This window comes from Sipha flava, unplaced genomic scaffold (genome assembly GCF_003268045.1).
Source record: "Sipha flava isolate LNK unplaced genomic scaffold, YSA_version1 0_pilon_pilon, whole genome shotgun sequence".
Classification (NCBI taxonomy): domain Eukaryota; kingdom Metazoa; phylum Arthropoda; class Insecta; order Hemiptera; family Aphididae; genus Sipha; species Sipha flava.
This window is the reverse complement of record NW_020271713.1, coordinates 4,888,168-4,915,211: the sequence shown is the minus strand read 5'-3', so window position 1 is coordinate 4,915,211 and position 27,044 is coordinate 4,888,168. Positions and strand designations below refer to the sequence as shown.

Here is a 27,044-nt window from a genome sequence, read left to right as displayed (position 1 = left end):
TTTCGATTTGAGTTCATATATATTCGTTTACGCTATCAGTATTTAAGCTTATATTTCAATAAACAACCGCAGGATAAATCGGTTTCGTTCCAAATTATTCTAAATAAGTTAAAAAATCAAATTTTGCATTTCAAGTTAATAAAATAAAATTAATACAATTTATGTAATCGATGATTGTATTATGTACAATGTATTTGTAATCCGATTGAGTATATACAAGGATTGGAACCCAACTTTACCACTTAAAAACCTCTAGTAGAAATGTTAAAGAATCCAAATCAGAGTTACAAACTCGTTTAAAAAACGTTTTTCTTTGATTCAAATGTTGTTTTTTTTTTTCAATTTTATAGCCCATATTTTTTAATAAACCCCGATACAAAGTGTATAGTCCAAAACTGAAAGTGTATACTATAGATTCGAGAAGTGTGTACTTAATAAATACTAATAAATAAGACTACTATGAAGGTGTTTTTCAGGAAGCCAGTTTAAGCAAGGTAGCTGATGAAAACTTAAATATATCTATCATATTTTAAGTTATATATACCACATTAAAATAAAAAAAAAATTATAAATAGTTTTCAGATGTATACCAGTCAAAAGTATATTTTCAGTTTAAAAAATAATAACAGATTGATAGTTACCTAATTATAATGTGCAATTTGATTAATAAAAAAGAACTACCTATTACTAAAAATTATTACTGCCGTTGTACTAAAATGGAAGGGGATAGCGAGGGTATCTGCATCATATCATTGTAAATGTTTAAAAAATGTGTAATACAAATTGTTGTGAAAAATAGAGGCTGCTAATGACAAATCATTAAGTATTGCACATTTCAACTGAGTTAGTTTAGATTTATACTGTTAACGTGGAATTAAATATTTTTATGTGCACAAATCGCTGGTTTGATATATTACGTTGGTATAAATCACCACATTTTTTTTATTTTTTTAACGTGTGCAAATCGTCCTTGTTATATTTGCAGTTAACGAGTTGTGAACCGACAAAAAAAAAGGGATATACGAGTAACTCGTGGGGCACAACTGTTATGTCCCAATGAAAATGTAACGAACAACTGTGAAGGATTTAATTTCAAATTTTAATTTTATGTTCTATTAAAGCTATTCCAATATTTTTCAATTTATTGAAGTCGTAAAGAATTTGCAATATGATATTTATAATAAAATTATAAATACTGTAATAATATCAGAGATTACATGCGAAATAAAATTATTTATTAGTTAAAAACTAAATGCATATAAAAATAAACGAATTTCTAGATTTTTATTTATAAGAAGAGTTTAATTTAAATTTTTGAGTAATATGTAATTATTTTGATGTTTTATTTAATTTTTTTTTTTTTTTTGTCAAAATATGTTATATTGTAAAATGTGTACATCTGTATAATAGTGTGAAATGGCTTAATTTTAATTTTTAATAGTTTTATTTAATTTTTTCACAATGTGTATTATTTGATAAACTTAACTATCATATTCTAAATTAGTTATGTTTTATGATGTACATTAATAGGCGTACAAATAGATGGTTGCCGGGTGTACCCGGTTGTTCACTGAAATATTGTAAATGGGGCTCAACAATTTAAGTTTAAGAGTAAGGAGGTCCATTATAATTTATGATTTTTAAATTAAATATAATTTATTTTAAAATGTTTGATAAAAAATAAATTATATTTCATACAAAAACGTATAGTGATAACTACGATTCACTACAAAATTACAAATCATAAATAATTGAAGCTATCCGAGAAAAATATACAAGATTCAAGGATAACATATTCATTGGGATTAATATACGGCAATATTAAGTAAAATATTAAAGTTATGTTTATTTAATTGTTTATACATTACAATTTTTAATTTAACCTGACCTAACCTAACCTACACGTTTTGTTGAGATTGGGCCTAAAAGTATTGTAGACATAACTTGAAATACAGGTCTGCACACGCTTTTGTGGACATTATATATTCGGATGTATAATACATATATTATATATAACGGAATAACTTTTATTCTTGTGTAAAATTTTATATACATAATACTTGTGTAATATTATAATTGAAAAATGTATCAATTTGTGTACATACTATCTGTTAGTTTTATTCTTCGGGATACGATTCGTGTAACTCAAAAAAATCCACTGAAAACAACTCAACTAACCCGAAAAAATACACCAAACACAACTCAGTGTTTGGGACACAACTCGTTTGCAACCGTGTGAGCGCGAATCGCCGCTTATTTATTTTATTATTCTTTGTGTTGGCGGCAATTGCCTCATTTTTGGCATTAGTTGCTTACTAATCGCCAATCCTGTTTGATGCACCTATTTGGTTGTTATACGTGCAGGGCTAGCGGAGCCATTTTTACTATAACGAAGTATTATATATCATGCAAGATTGAGGTAAGTAACAAATCCGCATAACATTGCTATGAATTATTTATTATATTGTGTACCGATAAAGACGTACGGTTATCGCGGTTGAGTTACTTTTATTTGCACCAGAATTGGGCCCACGCACAACGCTATACACAACACGTGTTACGTACACGTACTCGTCACAACTGTCATAGTTCGACAGTATTTGCACGACCACTACTGTTCGAACTACCAACACTACTGCACATCCAGCTATTCAGTTATAGGTTTCTATGGGTTAGTGGTGGTCGTCGGGCAATTGGTATCCGGGCGCGTGCTGTACCAAAGCTGTACGATTCCCACCCGTACAACATTTCTATCGGTATAGAAAATCCTCACTCATTGTGAACTTGAATCGTTATTTCGACATATTTTCGTGATTCGTCCAATAATATCAATTTTGTCCGCATTTTGTACATATCAAAGGGTATCAAATAAATTATTCTACGAATATTCGCATCTGGTATCAAACATGACATTCTCGTTTACCTATGCTTTTATTTTGTTATTAAAATTATAAAATTCGTGCTTTTGCAGTAGAATAAAGAAAGAGTTAGAACCGATTAAAAACGAAAAATATTGAGTTGTGTTCAAATATTGTAAACGATATATTTTTATAAATATAATTATAACACATATATGTGTTTAAATTAATTACACACTCAATAATATTGCTACACCAGCTAGGATCCATTTCGATGGATTTTCCCGCGTTTTCAAATTAAATGTCCACACGAACGTCGGACCTCTCTGTTTGATCTTGTACACAGGACAATCGTACGTGTTTCGCAGATCCTGTTTATCCTTGATAATAGCTTTCACGTGTATGACCGGCATTATCGGGAACAATTCCTTCAATTTAGAATCTACAATACAGCCCACGTTCACGTCCCAACGAGCACCCTCCAATATCAAATCGTTAATCATAGCACCTTCTTTGGGCGGAATTCTGAAAACAAAAATCACAGGCCACATAAAGTTTAAGCTTGAGATAATAATGATAATAATAGTATAACGATATTAATATGGTCGTTGGCCGCGTTATCTATACAATATTGAACGCGTGGTGGATAAAGTTGGTATATAGCAAGGTTTATAGATAATAGAGGTTGCCTCATTTACAAATTATGAAATCATACGAGTGGAAAAACCACGCCGTGCCGTCAGCCGATGTACAAAATGTTTGGTATTGATAGGACCCGGATTTAAATGCACTTAAAACCATACAAATATGCTCTAAAAAATAGCCAAAAATGTCCTTAAAAAATGCATTTTACCATAAAAATGACATAATTTTTTTTTATTTTGGGCATTATTGAACACACTATTTAATACATTAAAATCACAAACACACGTAATACGAGCAACATCTGCGAGGTAATACGAACTAGCTTATTATTTGTTGTTTGATCGAATACTGGTGACGTTTCATAGTCAATAATAAATTAAGATAAGATAAAAACTGAATCAAAATATAGATTGACAATTTATGAAATAAATGAAACAATTGACAATGTACATGGAAAAACCCGATAAACCTACTTAAATATCAAGAAAATAATTTGTCTTTTGATTTTATTTTGAATGGGCTAAATTTATTTAGTATATCGAACAAATATACACTTTGTATTGAAATCCGGGCCCTAGTTATTAACATTCAGCTGCTGTATTAACGCGTTTTCTTTCGGTCATAACATATTATTTTTTGTTTAATCTACGTTTATTACTAAAAAAATTAAAGACATGATAACAAAATCGTTAAAACTCAAATGTGGGTCATCATAAATTGCTTATCCTATGGTGGTTTAATAGTTTCCAGTGATGAATTCAAAAATAATATTTTTAGTATTCTATTTCTATTTTTTAAATATATTTAAAAAAAGATTTTTTAATAGAATAACCTAATATAAAATTTCTGAGAAAAAAAAATTTAATAGAATGGAAATGCCTGAAAAGTATGTTAAACAAAAGCTTCTCATACGAATGAAGTATTTAAACTATCACAGTGTTTTATTCAATAAAAAAAGAAAAAATAAGTCAAATGTACAACGACTTCAAAAACTTAAAAGACTTATGTCATAAATTTATTATTATTATTATTATTTAATTATTAATTATTATAATTTATTGATATTTGTACATATATTATCCTATTTTATGTATTAATTATTTAGCATAGTAAGATAATTTGTAACAATTATGTACAAGTATTTTCAATTTTTAATTCATCTGTAATATATTTAGCACCTACTCTAAATATTAACAAAAAAGTGATCACTCACACTATATATTTATATAAGAGTTTTAAAGAAGGTACTCACAGCAATATTTTATCATAATTATAAAATTCTACTACTTCTAACTTTTTAGTTCAGTTAACATAGTTGAATTTCAATTTTGAATCAACAAAAAAATTTAGTAAAGGAATAGCCATTAGATGATTATAATTGCATGTAACGACAACTAGTTACAATTTGTAAAATTTAAAAAAAAGTCGAATATATTTTTATGATTGTTGTCTATTGGTGTAATTAAAATTTGTCCAAAAAAATACCGAAAAATAATGAATAATATTACACATAGTTCTAAGTAATCAAATAAAATATTCAATAATAATACATCGATAATGATAATAATAATAAGCAGTAAATCAATAAATATAATAAAAAATTATAGCATAAAAAATTAAGATGTATATGCCCTCGACTGCATTTCTCAATGCGTCGTCTTGAATATTGTACTTTGGGTGACATCAGTAGATTAGGAATGGTGCGGGGTGATCGATTTATTTACATAACAATGAGGCAACCTCATAGGTACTTGTTATCTACTCACGTAATTTGATCTTTGAATTTTTTCGTGACGTCGAATTGCAGGCACATTTTGTCCAGGGGCCATTCCATTTTACGAGCGGTGTTTTGCATTATAGCGGTTAAAAACGATTGAGGGTTGAAAAATCCGCCCAACCACACAGACGCCGGTAACTGGAACGTAGCGCATTTTATTATGTTATCAAACCCAAAATACGACGTGTAGCTTACCTGGAACTCGCTAACCCAAGATTCTAGCTCACGTAATCGTTTCAATAAATCTGAGTACCAAGCCGCTAACGGCAACAGTGATGGGTATGCCAGCTTCTCCCATCGCGGCGGAACTCTGTCCATGAACAGACATTCTTCCAATGCCTCCATGTCGGCCGTAATCGTCAATTCACCCTACACAATATTAACGAACGTTTGTGTTGTATAGTTTTAAACAGATTTATACGAGTGCAATAGAAACAAAGTTGGGTTTTGATTTATACATGGGTCATGCAACGTATGAACGTTAATTATTACGTATAAATATCATATTCTATTATTATTTGCTTATTCTCGTCATGAGTCCGCAACAAATGTGTGTCACAATACCTTTAGTCCCAAGAACAGCTCTTTTAAAGATCGTCTGATCTCGTCCATCAACGTGTTCATACGTTCGCATTCCTGGAACGACACGATAATGTATGGTGTTTGTACATCAACTCTACCCAACATTTCTGTTATGCTAAACGGCTGTGGAACTTTATCTAGGATTTCGTCTAGAACCGATCTGACCTATGAACACGTATCACGTAAGAAATTCATAACATCAAAGTTTAATAAAATGTGTTGTATTCATAAACGTGAATTAATTTACTATTTCATCTTTGGACACTCCTGTTCCACCAGATGCACCTGCGTCCCTAGGCTGCATTTCCATCAAGGTAAAGAACAAGTTTTCGGATCTTGTGGTAAGCGTTCCGATTTCAGCATTTGGGTGAAGCCCATATAGTATAGGACTTTCAGGCGGTAATAAATCATCTATATATTTATGATACGACTTATAGTCTAAATTGGGTGGCGCAGTAAAACCTGGTGCGAATATAAGGTCCCCTTCCATCTATCAATCAAAATAGAAATTAAAGTTTAATGGACAGTTATTTTTTATCAATTTATCAAATATTTATGTATATATATATAAAGAACATTCACCAATATTGGACACAATAGATACAGTTGACCCGAAATGTTTGGATTACGTTTAAGTCGATATAAGTAGGCACTTGAAATGTTTCTAGTGGATATTTATTGAGCTAGCTATCTTTTAAATATTCTTAGTTCGATCCAAAAGATATAATATTAGAAGTATAAATATTGTTCCCAACATTGGTGAATATACGATATTTTAAATCATACCAGAAGTGGATTCATAAAGACTTCGAGGTATGTTCTACACAACCGCCTGTCCCAATCATCAGTAATATGTCCACCATACATGATCTCTCCGAAAAGATACCTGAGATCTTCCCAAGGAACTTTATTGTTTGCCTCCAGGTAGTTGTATAAAACGTTTACACATATTGTTAAATCACCCACATTAAATGGATACGATCTGTTCCACCCTTGAGCACCGAATTTTGATCTTTCTTGTATAGAAGCGTGAAAATAGCACAAACTGAATAATATCGCTTTAAATTCTGCTTCTCTTGAGCACATTTCAAGTGTGTCTTGATTGAAATTATCTAATGCTTTATGTAAATTCGCCATCATTCCTGTTGGTGCTTCGTTTGTAATTTTTATAGATGAATCCAAAATGCCCTAAGAATCATATGAGAACGTATAATACTTCAAAATGCAAAATAATATTTAACGAAGAAAATACTTGTGGTATAATATGATAGAGCGGATCAGAGGCAGGTTCAGCACTAATGAAAATTCTATAATTTTCGTGTGGACGTTGGAAAGATGCTTCCATTTTTTTATCCAACGATGGCAACCATTTCTGAACTAGATGTACGTTCTTATGAACACAATCAATAAAATAGTACAATAATGCATTTAATAATGATATATGGTATGACTTTATATATTTACTTGTAGCATAACCCAATGACCCATTTGACAACTATAGTCAATCGCTTCTTCTGCTATTGGTTCTTGTCCCTGTCCTAGGGAAATATTGTGGAAGTTCTTTTTTTCGATTGTATATCCTTTTTTCTTACCAACGGCCTCAACATCCTATTAATTAAAATTAAAAGTTGATAAAAAATAAAAATATAATAAATAAAAAATATGCTGTGCTAAAGTAACGCTTAACTAGTATAAACTTACTCGTGTCGGATCAACACCTGCTGATAGTATAAAAAATACAGCAGTTCTCGACGAAGTTTCTTTTAATGATTCAGCAAACTCTGGAGGTCTAAAATTGGTGTACCGGGCTCCAAAACATTCTTTAACGTATTCTTTAGCAGCATACGTCATTCGATCCGTTCTCAGAGCTCTTATTATACAAAGTCTTTGGAATGGACTTTTATTTTTCCACATTTGTGGCAATTTCTCATTTTCCGGTGTTTCACTATCAATATACATCTGCCATTGCTTTGGTAAAGATTCGATATCCTTATCAAGACCTCTATAATTGCATTTTTTTTTTTAAATAAATACATAATTTTATAAAAAAAAAAAAAAAATGGTAAAGATATTTTACATAAATTCATCATCAACTGTAATTAGTGACTTAACAGCTCCCCAAACGCTCGGTAAGATAAAATCCACTGGACTTCTTGATTCAGCCATCACTGGTCTTCTCAATAAATAATCTAACTCTTTTATTTTAATCTGATTTGCTTGTAATTTTATCTAAAACCATAAGGTATACATTTTTAAGCTACAAAAGTTTCTTAAATTAAAATTAATCATATATAATATGTATTTATATATATACAATATAAAATGTAGTCATATTAAATAATTTTGATACCTGAATAACCATTTGAGTGATAAATATTAGTTTATCTTTTTCAAATAAACCTCTACTCGTATAAACAAATGATTGGTATGTTATATTTTCTAATAAATTAAGTATCCGTTGTTTTAAAGTATCTGCTTTTTCTGAATTCCTCATAGCTCGTTGAAATACAATACTAAAAGCCTATAGAAACATATTTAATATCATAACTTTTGTGCAATCACATTTTTATAGTGGTTTGACAACAGAGATCTATAATTTTTTAACAACATAACTTAGTAATATATTAAAATTAACAAATTTTAATCCTAAAATGTGTTTACTGTTAAGTAATTAGTCAATATTTATCAGATAGTTTACCTCAAGAGAGAACTGATACATTGGATTTATTTTTACCAAATCATTCATTATAAAGTATATAATTGATGCTCGCGTTGCAGCAATGCGATATTCTTCTCGAGCAGAGTCAATTTTTTTCGATGTAATTTTTGCTTCAATAACTTTTGCTTCAATTTCTGTGGCGGTTTTTTTTGGATTTTTCAAGGTTCAAGACAAGTTCCTTATCACCGAGTATTTGATCACCATCAGCAGAAGCCAGTCTTTGTAACAAACCATCTTCGAGTTCTTTTAATGTTATTTTAAAACTATTTTGTTGTTTGGTTAAATCTATTCTCATTTTTTCCAAATCAGGTCTTTCGACTTTTACTACTTCAGCCAACAATTGATCTTCGAGTTGTTCACGATTTACAGTGAAATTTATTAAAGTTGTCTGTGCTTGCGTTTCTGGCTTGTAATGTGGGTTTGATAATTTAGTGTGAATTATAAGAGAGAAATTCGGATTGTAATCAATCTCTTTTTCACCAATTTTCACAGCCCTAAAAATAATACATTACTAAATCATTATTAGAGCCCGGTTAGTTGACATATTTTTGCGAATTTTTTTTTTTTTCTTGTATTGTTTTCCTATAAATGCATATTTAAAAGAATTATAAATCATTTTAAATAATTGCAATTTACAATATATGGAATTTTCTTAAAATTCAATTTATTTTATGTTGACAGTAGATATACGGAAACATCTAACGATTTAACGTGTGTCTTAAATGAAAAAATGTTAAATTGTATACTCAATAATTATTGTACGCTCATTTAGCTATTTCACTATATATCGATTTTATATCGATTATAAAACTACATATAATATGATGTATCTTTTAGTAGCAACTACTTTATTTATTTATTTTTCTAGGAATTAAAAACTAAACTGCATTATTTTGCTTGTTTTCTAATTTTTAGTTCATTTTATACCACAAATTTTTTTGGTTTTTTACGGCAAACTTAATGCATAAGTTTAACTTATTAACTAATTTAACTAATTTAACTAATTAAGTGTATACAATATCAAACTATAGTTATCATATTATAATAAGACTAGAAAAGGTATATATTATACCTTCCTTTTTTTTATCAAATTACGACCAATAATGTTGTCCAAAACGGGATCAATACTGTCATCGATATTCTCAATTAAAAGTACGTGTCCGTCCCTTACACACATTTCAATATCATTTAGATATTTTTTTGTAATTTAGTCTGGTTACTTTTAAATGTTTTCCATATTTAGTTTTAATCCATTTAATTCCTTGGAGCTAATTAATCAATAAGAAGGTTTTTGTTTTAACCGTCCATGTATACATTTAGTCAAAAGATAAAACTGCCATGTACCTGAGGATCTACCATTAATGGCCATCGAGCAGAATTACTTAAAATAGATGCATTTTCCGATGACATTCGATCATTTGGTAGACCTTCGTTATTCCAGGTTGCGATTTGTGTATCATCAGTTAGTAAGGTGAGTGGATCTAGATCATCTGTTTTGGGTATTTCAGGCTAAAAATCGATATTTCAAATACAATTATAATACGAATACTTCTACAGGTGTCAACATTTGTCATTCGTGTAAATGTACCTTCAATTCATTGAAAAATGGTAGCCATATATCTTGAATTAGTTCTTGTCTGTATACTTTTGTAAAGTAACCAACATAGGACACAAAAGCTGAGACTATGAGAATATCTCCTGGCAAAGTTTGTAAACTCTTTTGCATCCTGAAATATACGATGAACATTTCATATTGGAACAAATGCGCTTGAATCTAATAATCATTTACGTAGAAACGCTTTCTCTCCACCGCACATTTTCTGACGCTAAGCCATTAACTAGCCTGTTCGCCAAATCTATCCTCATAGCGGTTTCGTCTGCTTGCATTTGACATCTTTCTTTTTCAGCCATTGCGCTGTTAAACTCATTGGTTAAAATTTTTTGTTTTCTTTCTAATTCCTAAAACGATAATATTATTTTAAATACATTTCAATTAGTCGATAAAATAATTAATACATTTATCATATTTCTGAGCTCCATAAGCTTTGATCTGGCAGCACTCAGTTCTTCATTCGCATGATCTCTGGCTTTCCTTTTCGGTTCCACAACTTGCCAAACATTATTAAACTTCATTATGTTTATAACCCATGCGCACAAACCTTAAGTATAAAATATCATGATTAATCTAAATATACTGAAACAATAAAATAACGGCCAGAATCTTATTTTAAGATTTCTTAATTTTTCATCTTCGAATTATTAAATTTATTGATTTATAAATAACACATTTAAGAAATCAAATAACAAAATTTTTATATTATGATTTCACCAAAACCAGAAGAATATTGACTATTTATGATTATGGTACGTTATTTAGGTAATTAATAAAACGTATTATTTATCTATGCATGTTATAATACCAATTTCAAAAATAATTTATAGTTTAAGAGTTTGAAAAATAATAAATATTAGTATATTTTAATTTTCACTCACTTCCAGCGGCTGAAGACTTTGCTTGGATGAATTCTGGATTAAATTCAGGATCTTTCAAATAAGGTTGAATCGCTTTGACTATATCAGGGTGTATGTGTTCTTTATCATAGTTTTTAAGTGAATCTAAAAATCCATCAACTTTTGCCATCATTACCTATAAACATCACAATAATTAACTAAAAGTTTGTTTAAATAACATTTTGTAACAATATAAATTTCTACCGAATAAATAATAAGAATTATAATAATAAATAATAAAATATAAAATCACAGGCTCAACGGTTCAAGGGTAGTACATATTAATAATAAAAGTATCTTTGTATTAAATGTAATTTACGAAAATATATACATCGAAAAACGATTAATTCAAGTTTTGATAATGTCATTATATTTTTTTTTTTTTTTATAGAATCAAAGTGAATTTAATTCATTTGTTTTCATTTCAATTGTTCAGTTCATAATAAAAATTATATTTATACAATTGATTAAAATTGTTCGTAGTTTTACCAACACGATGAGGTTTGAAATTTAAAATTCAATTATAATATGATCAGGGATTATTCTAAGGATTTTTATCAACTATGCATTTTGTTTAAATAAGCCTATAAAAATAAAACTATGATCTCAAAATATACTGACATATTATAGTTAAAAATGATAAAATGTGTAGCTTCTATGTGAAGTAATTTAAAATGTAATGTATTTAAAAGATATAAAACAATTTACATTCGTGTTCAAAGTATTTTTTTTAATATTTTTTAAAAAATTTCCTTTTTACTTTGTTTATAAATCATAATGTAATGTATAAAATAACACAAAACAACATTGAATTAAAAATCAATTAGATACGCAAAAGATTATTATCAAGTGAGCATTATTATCAAGTGTTATCATTATTATCTACCTTTTCCAAATACGCAAAATAAGCCAAACTACGCTTTAGAATAAGCCCTGAATATGATATGCTCAAAATATTCTATTCTTCTAATGAAGTAACTTTACTGGGTACCCTTTTATTCAAGCCGTCAAGCCTTGTTAACATTTTTTGTATAAATAACATAATGTATTTTTTTTATATACATTACATATATTCGTTTTTTTTTTTTTTTTTAAAAAAAAGTATTAATAATTAAGAGCGTTCATTGATATTAAAATGTAAAATTCAAAATACCTTGCAAGCTTTCCAACTTCTATCTTTTGGAACTTTTCCTTTTTTAGCTTGCAAAACCAAAACAGCAGCTGCAACATTTGCTACAGCCGCTGGAGGTGATCCAAATGATTTAAGTTCTGTTAAATTGTTCTAAAACATTTTATTAAATAAAACACATCAACGTTGTATTATTACACACCATTTTTACTATTTATATTTTTATACTACAAATCTTATGTGTACAATATGTTTATATAATTAATAGTTATTATTAATAACTTATTTATTAACTATAGTATAGAAAATAGAAAATTATAAAATAAATTTATAAATTATATAAACTACAAAACTAAATTCATCGAGCTTACTTCGGTCGAGAAGTAATATACTTGTTATTATAAGTCATTACATTTAGTCCACTCAAAATGCTTAAATTAATCTCTTATATAAACAGTTTACAGCTTCATATCGGTAATATAGATATATTCGATGTGTCTTAAAAGATATTTTCCAAGTAGTGTTGTTTTAATTAAAATTAAATTACTTTGTCTAATATATCTAAAGCAGCTTGTGCTGCTAACAAAGCTGGTTCCGCTTTTTCCAGATCTTCTGCACACATTTTTTGTTTTAAACTAACATCTACTTCAATCAACTTTACTTTATTTTCGTCTATGGCAGCTGTTGATAAAAAATGAATCATAATGATATACATTTAATATAATGACATAACTGTAATTATATATTGTTTAGTAATATCGTAAATACCTTTTTCTTTTTCAAACGTTACTTTTTCCGATTCTTTTTTCACGATTTTGATCAATTCTTCAGCTTTAGCATTTTTTTTGCTCAATTCGATTTCTTGAATGTCTAATTCAGCTTTTAATCCATCAACCTGTATAAAAAAAAAACACTACTTATTCGAGTATAAAAAAATGTCATTACTTTCAACGCAACAATATTTATATGAAATAATTTTTTATGTGTTTTTTTCCGCTTACTTGAGCTGCGCAAGATATCAATTGCTTAATACCGTTTTGAAATCGTAATATACCGTGCTTTGTTTCATTGGTCTTTGACACTAGTAGTTTTACATAGAGAAAAATTTGTTCCAAAAACGATTTTGGTGTGGTGTAATTATAACGACGGTCATTTTCCAAATACCGGATGGACATCTTATTGACTGAACTGTGCACATGGGACATAAACAAGGATACTGGTTTCTTAAGTTTATTTGGGAGTTCCTTTAGATCTTTTAGAAACTGGTACGACACGGATTCCAATGCTTCCTTGGGCCATTCGTAAAACCAATTAATAGAGGTGCAAGTGATCAAAGCCGGAAAACGTCTGGCTCGGATCCTCAAGGTGCTGCCGACAGGCGAGAAGCACAATACGACCTTGATTAACGATCTGACTTTGTTGATGAAGAACATCCAACAGTTTTCTCTAGTCTCCGATAAACCGGCCCCTTTCACCTGTAACGGTGGATTACATTAGGTCGGGATTTGTCGCGCGTGATACATTGAAAAATGTAAGTCGATACCACCCCCGCGCGTATAAATGTCAACGTGCACATGTACCTCTGGCCCGATGGCTTGTATGATGTTATCGACCTCGTCATCGGCGAACAGATCCGGTATCTGGCCGCTGGCGAGCATGTCGTTGATGAGTACGAGAAACTTCTCGTCGGCAACTTGCGAGTCAGTCATTAGGAACATGATACCCGCGTTCTTCAGCCCGGCTTTCAGGTATAGCCCGGCCAGGTCGACTTTCAGGTCGGCAATACTATACGAAGACTTCAGCTGCAACTGGAACGTTTCTATGGCGGATATGAACGCAGCGAGACGCGCTAACGACTGTTTCCCGCTACCACCAACTCCGACGAGCAATGCATTGCCTCTGGGAAGTTCAAGTATCCGGTTGATTCGGCAAACGTGCGCCATAGCGTCCTTGAATAGCACTAAACTCATCGCGCCCATCAACTCCTCATATGAATCCATCGCGTCGTTCAGCAGTTTTTTCCAACGATGCCCATGTTTTGACAAACATATACTTTTGATCGCCAATGCCGTCCGCGAAATGCGATAATATCAACGGTGTTTCCATGTATTCGTTTTCCGGAACATCCTGCGTTTTAAAAACAATTAATAACGATCGGGTAAATACCGTTTTAAACGTCATACGAAAAAAATTGATTGTTTTCTCTCAAAAATAGACGATAACATAATCGATCATGAAACTCATACTATTATAGAATAATCTTAAAATGATTTACAGAATAACGGTAATCTTAATATTTAGTATGTATTCAAAAAATTTCCGAAACAACGAGTGGAACATAAAGACATAAACAAATCGATAATCATGTTTCCTTTATTTTTCATTTTTTAGATAATTTGTCAAATATTTTATCATATAAATTAATAAAAATAAAAAATGTTTTATTTTATTTTATATTTACATAAGTAGTTCACTAAAAAGATTTACAAAAATGATCTCAACTAACGAGTTGAGCCTTAACATGCCATTATGTATTTAAAATATTATAGTTGAAAAGGTTCATGTACTATGTTATAGTAAAAATTCAAAATACTCACGCCAAAAGATTTCTTTATCTGCTCGTAAATGTATTTCGAGAAAGTCTCTTGATCTTTGGTTTCAATTAATTTATCACTATAAATCCGACTGGTTTCATGGAGCCAAAGGCGAACAAAAGCACTAGTAGATGTCACACATTCGCCATTGGCAAACATCATTCCCTTATGGTTAACAATATTAGTAATTACTTTAAATTCAAAAACATGATACGTGATTTTTTTTTTTTGCTATAGAAAAAGATATGATTTTACCTGGAACACGTTGCTCATATCTCTAAGGTTGAACGAGTAATGAAATTTAATAGCGGTCGGCAAAAATACCGTCAAAATCTTTTGATGGAAATTAATTGCCAATTGCACAATTGAATCTCCCAAATTCATTACGTTGCTGTTGAATTTATTTGCCGGATTTTTCAAGTGTTGGGTGAAAATCGAAGAGTAAATGGTGAACAGTGCGTCTTGAGATGGGAATCTTCAATAGTAAAATTGAATATAGAAAGTCAAAGGGAAGAAGAAAAATTAAATTAAAACAAAATATCTGATTGGATAACTTTACGAGAACAGTGATGAAAACTCACCCCAAAGCGAACACGTAAAAGTGTCTCTGCAACCGAGAGTCTATTGTGAAACTTCCAGCAGTCGGATTCATACTCGAAGCAAACATCACGTTGTGTATATCTTTTAGGGACAGCTTTGCACGGTCGTACCAATGTTGGTAATCCATATATTGTCTAATAAGAGTGTGAGGCTGGACGGTACCATATGTATCAACCTATATACGTGGAACAAAAAAAAACATGATTCACACGATTTTAAAAAATCATCCTCACAAAATTATCTCACAGTTTGATAACAATCAAAAAATTTAACTATACTATAACTGTTTTCGTAGTTTACAATATTTTATAACATTTATCTTATAAGCTTACATTTCAATCAATAAAATATTCTTATTTTTCATTATGACATTTGAAATACCGTAATGATTGATCTTAAATATAATTTCAACTTACCTCGGGCATATTTATATCGTCGATAAAGTATATGAGTGTTTTGTTACCAGGTGGGCTGTAGATTCTTCCTGCTTTCTTTTCTAGTGGTTTTTCTAAAATCCTTTGCAACATTTCTAGTGAAAAAATAAATACATTTATACGTTATTCCATAACTTGAGTTTAGGAACATGAGCTTAGTTATAATGTCATAATTGTATGGGTTTTTTTATACATTGTCTTAACTTATATTTAAATACTAAGTGATAACCTATAACCAAATATCTCTGCACAGATCGGTCTGCAGAGTATATTTGTATTACTATTTAAATAAACACTGCAGACGTGTTAAATATAAAAATAAATTAATTATTATTATATAATAAAATAAATTAAAATTGAATGTTTACAACACAAGTAGATTTGGACAGTTGCAGATACCTGATGTTGTGTAGAAATTAAGTGATACGCTTGTAACTGCATATAAATCTTTAGAAAGAGATTTGAGTTTTTCGTTTACTATGACAGATTTTCCAGTACCAGCGCCTCCAACAAACATTATTGCCGATTTTTTACCTACCAACAAGTCTAGGAAATATCTGAGACGAGTTGTTTCTGCTGTATTCACGAGGGTTTGCTATTAAAACAACAACACAATTATAATTAATTAGAATCTTAAAAATACCAAAGTAAATTATTAAATTATACTTAAATTATACAATTTTATTGAGTGGAATTCATTTTTTTATTCATAAATTTGAACATCATGTATTTAAATTATCATTTATAGTTGATACATTTTTTTTATTCAAAAAAACAAATAAAAAAAATAATGCGTTGGGTGATTTCTCAGACAATTTTGCGTTTATATTTTCCATCGAAATTAAGACATTTTTATCATCAGCTAAATACCAATCTCAGATACTCTAATATCAGGTGCCACGAGTTTTTAAACAACAAATATTAACTGTAATTGTTTTTTTTTTTTTTTTTTTACTCGCATCTGACTCACACTGTGTAGTAATTAATATTATATACTTGATCGTCAACGAAATGAAAAAAATCTTTAAATCTCTTGACGTACGACTAACCTGTAGAGGTATATCCGTATTAAGCTCAAACGGCAATACCAGTTCTGACCACGGTTGGAACTTATTCGATTCCGAGTCGATGAAATAGTTGAACACACCACCGGACGAGGGTATTTTCACAGTTTTGAACTCGGTCAACCACCATTTGGAAAATTCAACTCGCCAATCGATCAACTACAAACGAATAAACAATATGTTATGTATAAGTGTTACGTAAACCAATTTCGAATCACGATAAAAAACTGACGAGGTGTTCTGCAATTCCGTTACATCTTATGACCGTACAGAATCGTAAATCGATTTTACGTGACAACATTCATTCCGTCGCGTTTTACACGCGTCATATACGGATCGTAATCAGGTATTACCTAACCATACCTAACCATCAGGTAACGGCAAAGACGGACGTGTTATTTAACCGTTGCTTTGCAAAATCGAAACGAAAATAAAACGGAAATAGAAATGACAAAAAACGATGATATTCGTGCGGACATTATAATATACCGAATCAATATAAACGAATAATATCTACGTTTTACATAAGCCCGACGGCTCTAATGCTCAACATTAGCGTTATCGCTGTTGATCAGAGTCCATGTCGAAGCATTTCCGCACGTTCACCTCCTACCCCCAAACCAATCCCATGGAACAACGATGTCGTACCTGATCTTGGAACGTCGCCGAACCGAAGGCCCAAATGCAGGCGAACACGAAATACATTTCGTACACCTCTCTGGTGGTGTCCGGCGGACAGTTGGCCGGCGTTAGCAGGCACTCGAGCAACGTGCACAGCATCTGCACGTGCGTGATCTCTGGTATGGGCGTGATGATTTTGAACTTGGACTTGAGCGCCTCAATGCACACGGGCACGTACTTATCGAACAGCACCACCAGCACGGCCTTCTCCGTGTCGCTGTCCCGCGTGTCGATCCAACTGGACACGTACGGGTTCCAGCCGAGGTCCGTGGGGTTGATGTACAGGATGCCGGCACGCGAAACGGTCGCGGGCGTGGCCGACCGCAAGTTGGATATCTCGAACAGCAGTCGCATGGACGGCGTCAACGCGATACGTTCGTTGCTCGCCAACGTCAGCACCTAAGCGGGCGAACACGAACCGCGGATGAGGTCGAACTAGGAATTTTTACGCCCGGGGAAAATGTTAAAATTACGCCCCATCATGGACCGATAATCAAATACTATTCTCGAGAATTTTTTTCTAATAATTAATATACGATCATATACGAGTACTTATTGAGTTATATCCTAATAACAATATTTAACATAGTTAAAAATATCAAATTAGTAATCTCTTTGTCATGGCGCTTAACTTGTTAATAATTACAAAAATTACACCCACTAACATTTTTCACCCAGGGATGAATCCCCGTCTTCTACCCTCTAGTTCCGCCCCTGCCAGCACCGCGTGAACCGCTGGAAGTGTTTGAATGTACCACCCGAGTCAATGTTTCTGATTCCGAGCGAAAAATATTAAAAAAAAAAAAAACGAACAATACGTTATGACTAGGGCTAGGATTTGTATGCAACAGCATGTTTTCTTTTGCGACTTATGATGTATTGTTTATTTATACGAATAATTATATATTGGTTTTGTCAGTTATGCCCACGAATCACCTCATGATGAGATAAATGGTGGTGTTTTTATTTTTCATGTTTTTGCGTATTTTGGGTAAAATGCACATTATTGCATATATTGAATAAAATAAATATTTTTGCATATTTCGATTATAAAAATGCGAAAAATAAATGTTTTATTTTATATTTCGTAATTAATATTTATAATTTAATATAAATATTTTGTATTTAACTCTAGGTTAACTCTAGACCTGCTGATTAAAGTATAAAACTTGTTTTTTTTTTATCAAAAATAAATTTTATTTTAAATTATTTTATTTCTCAATTATATTATATTATATTATGATAAACAGCCAACCACTGATGTATTTGAATAAATACATTTTTTTTTTTTTGTAATAATATTTTTGTGTTTATCTTATAAAAATTTAAATGTATATTTTTGCATATTTTACAGTTTTTTATTGCATATAAATCCTAGCCCTGGTTATGACGATAACATTTTGGCGTCCGTCGCCCAAATCATGTGTCGTTACACTTCTCCATTGCGCAACACTCCGTCGTTGCTCCTATAAGACTCTCCGATAAGACCCGCGTCATTCCGGACAGAGGTCGGCTGTGGGATACCATACGAGCAAAGCGCGGTAGATACAAGAGACAGAGACTTTGTGCCCGAAACCAGTTTACTTCTACGCTTAGAGCACCGACTATGCGCAGTGCAATCGAAAGCTCCACGCATGTGTGTGCAGGGGAGGAGGAATTCGGAAATTCGGAAGTTCAAAAATTCAACGACGTACCTTGTTATCGTCCATCACCGTGTTCAGCGACTCGATCCACATGGGATCTATATCGCCGTCCATCACCATCCATTTGGAACCGTTGCCGGGCATTTGAGCTTGATCTCGTATCAGACACGAAAACAATCCTATCGGACGCGGGAGGAAGAGAAAATAAATTAAATTTTTATGAACCCGTCAAGCGATGTGGTCGCCGTGAGTGCAACACGTACCGTCCACCCATTCCTTGGTGACTGGGCTGATGATGCCGAACAGCTCGTCGTTGGTGACCGCTTTTGGCTCGATGTCGTTGTAATAAGGTTTATATTTCAGGTTCGTGTACGTCCGATACAACGTTTTCCACACCTCTGACTTGCCCGTACCGGCCAAGCCGATTATGAACACCGAATGTCGGACGTCTAACAACTCCACCAGCTGCACTACCTACGACAAACAAAAAAAAAAACCCAACGGTTCAATGTCGCCAATGAACGTCGTACCAGACAACGCGATATTTGATGCATACTTTAAGGATAAAGTTGTTCTCTGGTTGGAGCTTTAAGTCGATCGCAGCCTTACGAATTTGGTTTTCAAATTCTAAATCACGTTTTCGAGGAACGTCGAGTGCCGGAAACAAATCACCGATAAGTCCCATGAATATTGTGATGTCTTCAGTGACTATTTTCGGAGTGTTAAAATCTCTAAGGGCTCGCATTAGAACTTGATCTTCCGGACGATTTCTGTCTTCTCTCTAAAATCAGAATATTTCATATTATGACATTTTTAAACCGTTTATTTATCTATGAATATTATTGTTTACAAATTATAATATATGTTTTACCTTTAACGATCCGGCAACCACCAATAGTGATTTAATAGCCCGAAGACCCCAATCGTAATGATCTTGTTTTGACAACAATTCTTTGCAAAGCGAGTATAATGTTAAGAACTTTCTAGCAAGTAACCTTGCGTTTTGGAATCCTTCAGCGATCAAGTTAATTTCACAAATTAATTCGAAATCTGGTACCACCATGGCACATGGCCTGTAAACAAATTATAAACATTTACTTATTAATAAACAAAGATTTACAAATTTGGTTTTGTATATTAAAGGGCATGAGACAAAGTCATATTGCACTGTTACCATTAAAATTTTAGTAGGAGAGAAAAATATAAAAACTAAAGAAAAATAAAAGTATTTCTGATGCTTTAAACTAAATGTATTTCATCAAATTAATAACTAATATTCAAAAAAAAACCAGGTATAATTTTAACTAGTAATTTTTCTAATATATTCATATATTGTAATAAGTAAAGAAAGAAATATTAGCATGGGCTATAAAAAAATCAACCAAAATATTTTTAATTTAAAATATATTTAGTCACATTAAGTATACAATTATACTACATTATAAATTAATATTTTACTTTTTTTAATTCAATGTATAATTAATTTGTATCTGATTACACTCAGGAATATGGACAAACTTATCATTTAGACATAATAAGGGTATTTTTCACATTCCATTATCCATGAATAATTATGAATAATAGATTATATACTAACTCACCTAAACAAGGCTTTGAGATTCTCAGGAAGTTCAGCTCGTCCCGCGTACCCGGGATTCATCGTAATGAACATGCCAACAGTTGGTATCAGATTAACGTTTTCGCCCAAAAGAAAACACGTATTCTTTTTTGCTTTGATGGAGTCCAACACAGCTTTCACTTGAGTTGCTACTACGGACAACACTTCAACTGATATCCTGTTGAACTCGTCAAAACATCCCCAAGCGCCGGTTTGGGCTAGACCTTTATATATGTTACCGCACGACTAAAAACATGGTCTTTTTTATGTTAGTATCGTACCGAAAAGTATAAATCTAAAATGTAGTTGAATGAACCTCTACTCGAAACTCACCCTGTAATTCATTTGTTCGGAACAATTGAACACGTAAACCATCATCCCTATAGCTTTTCCCAAATCCTTCGTAGTCTCCGTTTTTCCGGTACCAGCCGGTCCGGCAGGTGCACCGCCCATTACCAAATGTAATGACTGCATTTACACGGATTCGAGCGTTTAAAAATTCAACACGCACGACCGTTTGTTAATAAATTATCAAAAATGAACACGCACACGTTTGAAAACAAATGCAACGAAACTCACCTGTGTCAAAGTTATGTAACATCTGTCGGTCAGCGGAGTCACGACCAGCCTGGGAGTGTTTCCCAGGTACTCGTAAGAATACCGAAACTGTGCGTCGCAAATGTTGGCGAAACAATCGACCTCTCTCATATCCCATCTTGCGGAGAAAAAGACCAATGCCGTTACCGAATAGTTTAAAACGAAACCATAGTTTATCGTAGTTATTATCACCTGTGTCTCAATTGCGATTGCCACTGGAACGAAGCTGCGGTCTCGATTTTCTGTTGAATCAATTTAGCCACCACGTCCCGACAATGCACGTCGATCGTACAGATCGTGTTCACTTTCTGACGCTCTCCCTTGGTCAAGTCGCCCAACAGCAGTTCGATCAGTTCGTTCAACTGGAAAATCTGAAACGATGCGTTAACGTTAACCGTGCGGATATGTAATGCGTCAATAACGATCGTCATCGTGTCGATCGTACCTGTTTCTTGTTGTACTCTTTCATCGCGTTTTCTTGACCCGTTTCCAGGAGCACGAACGCTTCGTTGGTCTCGGTCGTCCACCATATTTGATTGCCGCATAGAGCTGCCTGGGCCGGGTAATCGAATATCCACAGCTTTCTCGGCTTCTCTTCGTACGACCTTACCGCTTTGTCGAAATACTTGCGGCCTGAACTGCGCATCGCTTCTGTCAATCTGTTCAACCATTTTTCGACCTGAAATTAATGGTAGCCTGATTATCCGACTCCTCTGATTTGGATACGACTGTTTACTTGTCCGGAACATTCGCAATTCCCATAAAATGCCACATATTCACCGTCCTTGGCGTGCATACCGACTGCTACTTTATCCTTCGCGAACTTCAACTGAGCCATCGAGTCGTAAAGCTTGATCAAATGCCTGCGAATACGATTTACAATGAATAACAACGTGTCATAAGGCGTCAAGACCCGTTTGATCGAACGCGTACTTGCAAACGGCTTCTGGATTGTTGCCGTTTGATAGAATATCTAATAGATCAACCGGTGAGATGAAATAAAATCTCGGATACGTCAGTCGTTTTGTTTCCAAGTACTGTGCCAAAACTTTTTCACATTTTGAAAGTTCATCTTGTATTTTGACTAACGTTGTATACAAGTCAGGTCTATTAGTGCTTTTTATGACGTTTGGATTCGATTTTATATAGATCAATAATGCCTGTGTACATAATCATAAAAATAATTTAACATCGTAAAACAGTAAATACATACATATATATATATATATATATACATATATATATTCTGTTCGAGAAATGGAAAATCATATAGATGAATAAATACGTATGAATAAATATGGTAGATAAAAAAATATAATATACACATGGTTAAAATTAAAAATTAAAATTATTAAGTATTGCTAAAGGACTGTAACTGGGCGATACCCGTTTCCACCAAATGAGATATTGACCTTGTTTTTACCAAAACAATTGTATACTACGCTTAAATTAAAAGCTATAACACAGAAATAACTTTATTTAACATATACTATTAATTCAATAAATGTAAAGGCATTATATAATATATACAATATAGGTTGGAAAATATTAAATTTTATTTAAAAAAAATTATCAGATATAAAAAGATGAAAAAATAATATATTATGATATACGATACCTTAGTTATGTAAATTGTAACTATATATATATATATATATATAATTAATTGATATTTGTTAACTGATCCAATAAAAAATTTAAAGTTTTTTAGTACTAGTGTTTTATTTTCACGTTTACTTTAGATAACTTTAGCCATCGTAGAATTATAAATTTTAAAATTTACGTTTTATTTTAATACATACGCATTTGTAATGCACTATTTAAACTGTTCCATATTTTCACTTGTTCATAAAGTATTTGATTATTTAGATATTATAATGGTTAATGGTCACAAAAGTACATGCATAAGTACGATAACGGTTTAACATACAATTAAATATAATAAATGTAGAATATACATTGATTATATTGTGTGTATATTTATATATATTGTACATCAATCCGAAAAACTCATGAAAAGTATAGGTATTTTATATTATTTGGTAGAAACGGATATTGGTGGAAAAAGGAAAGGTCTATTTTTGGTGGAAACGTGTTACGCCCCTGGAACTATATGTTAATACTAATTAACGAAATATACAATAACTATACCAGATAATAAAATATTATATGATGACCTTGTGGTACATACTCAATATTATTTTAAATCAATGATTGATTAGTAAAAGAAACAATACCTCAGTCAATAAAACCCATTTTCATTATCTTAATGGTTATGTTCTATAGACAGTGTAATACATAAATAGTTTTTAAATAATTATTATAATTACTTTTATTATTTTAAATACAATATTTGAATACAGTATTGTATTAAAATTAAAATAAACAATTGTTGCAAAACTGGTATTTTATTTTATTTAATCAATTGACAAACAAAAATTTTTCTTCGGATCACTTTGGTATGGTATACTTATATGAATGAACTGTTTAGAGTAACCTATTTAACCATTGACTTACATTCATGAATGAAAGTGACTTTTTAATAAATTAAAATCAACATTAATTAATGCAGTGGTCGGTAATGTCGAACGTACGGAGTATAGTGGCGGCGGTTAGTCAGTTGAAGGATCAACAACCACTAGATGGCAGAGTCGTTTTAAATACTACTTATTACGGCACCATAATATGGTTATTATTTTGCTGTTTTCTAGCAAAAACCTGTTATCCAAAATATACGCAGCGATTCGTATTTTGATTTTTGATGGTTGTTTTAATTATTTTTTATCACATTCACATAAAATTAAAAGTTATTACACAATTTCGTAAAAAAAAAAAAAATTACTATGCGTATTGAAACCTAATTAATTTGATATTTAACTTTATACAATGTAGGTCATAAGTACAATGAGATATATTGTGGTACACAATGTGATTGATGCTATAAAGATAAAATCAGAGAGTTTATAACACAACACAGGCGCATAGGTAGGTATTTCAAAAGTGGGGTGTTCAAAATTATATTTTATTGTTCAAGCATAAAAACACATTAGTACATTACTATTTTACAAGAAAGTATTTAATTATTTTATTAATATTTCAAATGTACATTTTCGTCATATATACCTTTTTAAATCGCGCATGATACGACATAAAAACACTGCTTTGGTTTATTAGACAAAACGGTGTAATGAAAAGCCGGATCTTGGCTTTACATTATTGTTATGTATAAATGTCGTTATGATAAATATGTTTTCATGACGGTTTATAATAAATTTTTATCTTTATAAGACTTCAGTATAACACAATTAAAGGGGGAGGGTGTATTACTACACCTGTAACACCCCCTACCCCTAACTAAGCGCCTGACACGACATGATATGTAGTATTCAAAAACTATCTGTCACTATCTCGTAAAAATATTACAACATGGCAGCAATGGGAATTTATAATATAAATTACATATTATTTTTAATATAATACAACATGTTCATTTTCTTAATAAAAATGTGTATACTTTTAATGGAAGATAGTACATAATAAAAATCACATTTTATAAATCACGTAAGCGAACTTTTTAATCAATTTCAAATTATGAGCAGAGTGTTACATATATTTTATTAATATTTAATAAAAATATTTACCTTAAATTCCTTGTCGAGCATTTCGAATCTTCTAGTGTCCTCCGGTAATTGTATTCGAATATCATCAGACCCAATAAATATAGCTTCCAAATAAGCCCAGATCCTTTGTACTTCTAGCCATATATTTATAACTCGGTCGGCGTTGTTTAATTTCGTTTGCCAATCCATTACTTCGGCATAAAAATGGCCAATAAACTTGGAGCTCAACATATTTTGTAATTGAACCTGATTGTCCTCTAAGACTTCTATTAACTCTTCTCTGACTTTAAGTAAACTAAAATTCGTTCTGGGATGATTCACATATTCGAATTCCATTGTATTCCAAGTCTCAGAAAATTCTTTCAAGGATTTTTTCAATATTAGTTTCTTTTACAGACTTGTCGACAATATTTTTTACATCTTCTTCGAATTTTTTCCAAATGTAGTATCACCAAATCGTTCAGTATTGTTGAATTGTCAATAGAAAATTTAACCTAGGACAATTTAAGAGTATAAATTACCCACTGTATAAATCCTTTAATACATATAAAAGTTAATAATATTAAGTTAGTTATGTACGTTTGTGATTCCCATAAGTTCCACAAAATGGCGCTCTTTCGTCGCCGGATTTCGGAGTTCAGCTAATGTTCGTATAGAAGTCATCATGTTTTTAATCAAGCTTTCAACATATGTATACACTGACCAATCACGAACTTCTTTATCCATAACTAAATGTTTTGAACATACTTTTTAATATAATTTCAAAAAAAATTTAATATTATTAAGTATGTACCTCTTAATTCTTTTGAAAACCGTTTTAGCTCCAAGTCCATAAGCTCGAAGTCTACGTTTTTCCATAATGTCGATAACCACAAAGACATCCAACTTTTAACCGTCAACACAAAGTCCCACAGGACTTTATTTAAAAACAGAGATTTCTTTGTTGGATCTAATATATTTGGCTCTGGTTGTGGTATTTCGAATAATAAAGCTTGAGTGAGTAGTTTATCATGTAATTCATCTATTTCCATTAAATCATTATTTGCTCTATCAATTTCTTGGTAAGGATGATTACAGCTTCCACTAAAAGGAATGAAAATTATACATATATAGTTCTGGTGTACCAATGCAAGTTTTTTTTTAATTTAATTTCATACATACATACATACATACATATGAATACTGGATAATTGAGAGAACTCGTGGGGGGGGGGCCATAAAAAGTTAAAAAATAGTTTATCGGTACTTACTTGAACTGGAGCTGTTTGGTAAAACTAGTACTGTACAACATTTCATGTACACCTAGTAAAATTATTCTTCCGCTTATTACTGATCCTTCTGCTTGAATAAGTGGTATAACTTCTGATTTCACGTTCAATGCGTTTTTCTTGGTGGTGTTCCACTTTTCCGGCAATTCCTTAATCCGAATGAAATTTTAAATTTTTAACAAAATCAAATACATTATTAAATTATTTTATTTTTAAAACAGTAACAGTTACAGTTATTGTTATAGTATAAATCAAATAATATTTATACTTTCATTAAAGTGTGCACATCATCCGGTATATCAACATCGTACACTTTTAGTAAATGTAATATTTCTAATAAAGGATCGAATAAATTATCGTATTCAGGTTGCCGTTGACGAACGTTTAACAAATGCCGCATGACACTCACAAGGCCTTCGTAGTCTCCTTCTTCCAATGTCTTTAATAAACCTATATTGGTTTCTTCGGTAAAATCTTGCAAGGAACGTAGACTAAACAATATTACTCGGTATAAATAAAAACAGTTGATGATAAGTCACAGTAAATATATGTTACCTGTTCACTACCTTGTCTACTAAATATGTTTTGAACAAATCCGACCAACTAGTGATTAAACTCATTAGATCTTTTTTAAAAGGTTTAATATCGATTGTTAGCCAATTATCGAATGTAATATTTTCAGTTATTTGTACAATTATTTTTAG

General features: G+C 31.5%; 1 protein-coding gene across 1 annotated transcript; it reads right to left on the bottom strand.

The window, feature by feature from the left end:
* Positions 1 to 3,088: 3,088 nt before the first annotated feature.
* Positions 3,089 to 27,044, bottom strand: LOC112687510 (dynein beta chain, ciliary-like). Its single transcript, XM_025560281.1, is given in 52 exon segments — positions 3,089 to 3,383; positions 5,270 to 5,418; positions 5,476 to 5,649; positions 5,845 to 6,075; positions 6,077 to 6,352; positions 6,649 to 7,050; positions 7,115 to 7,252; positions 7,327 to 7,470; positions 7,564 to 7,864; positions 7,940 to 8,091; positions 8,213 to 8,383; positions 8,561 to 8,731; positions 8,733 to 9,092; positions 9,654 to 9,785; positions 9,787 to 9,849; positions 9,926 to 10,090; positions 10,170 to 10,308; positions 10,371 to 10,540; positions 10,598 to 10,740; positions 11,075 to 11,228; positions 12,246 to 12,374; positions 12,769 to 12,902; positions 12,990 to 13,116; positions 13,223 to 13,696; positions 13,802 to 14,242; positions 14,244 to 14,348; positions 14,819 to 14,980; positions 15,071 to 15,290; positions 15,397 to 15,590; positions 15,832 to 15,944; positions 16,249 to 16,444; positions 16,899 to 17,072; positions 17,562 to 17,993; positions 19,289 to 19,416; positions 19,501 to 19,711; positions 19,794 to 20,018; positions 20,109 to 20,310; positions 20,839 to 21,101; positions 21,189 to 21,323; positions 21,435 to 21,570; positions 21,645 to 21,823; positions 21,898 to 22,131; positions 22,189 to 22,315; positions 22,386 to 22,612; positions 25,094 to 25,438; positions 25,440 to 25,505; positions 25,507 to 25,566; positions 25,652 to 25,800; positions 25,866 to 26,155; positions 26,323 to 26,489; positions 26,609 to 26,831; positions 26,896 to 27,044. Coding segments are annotated over 52 exon segments (10,263 nt in total). The 5' UTR covers positions 26,961 to 27,044.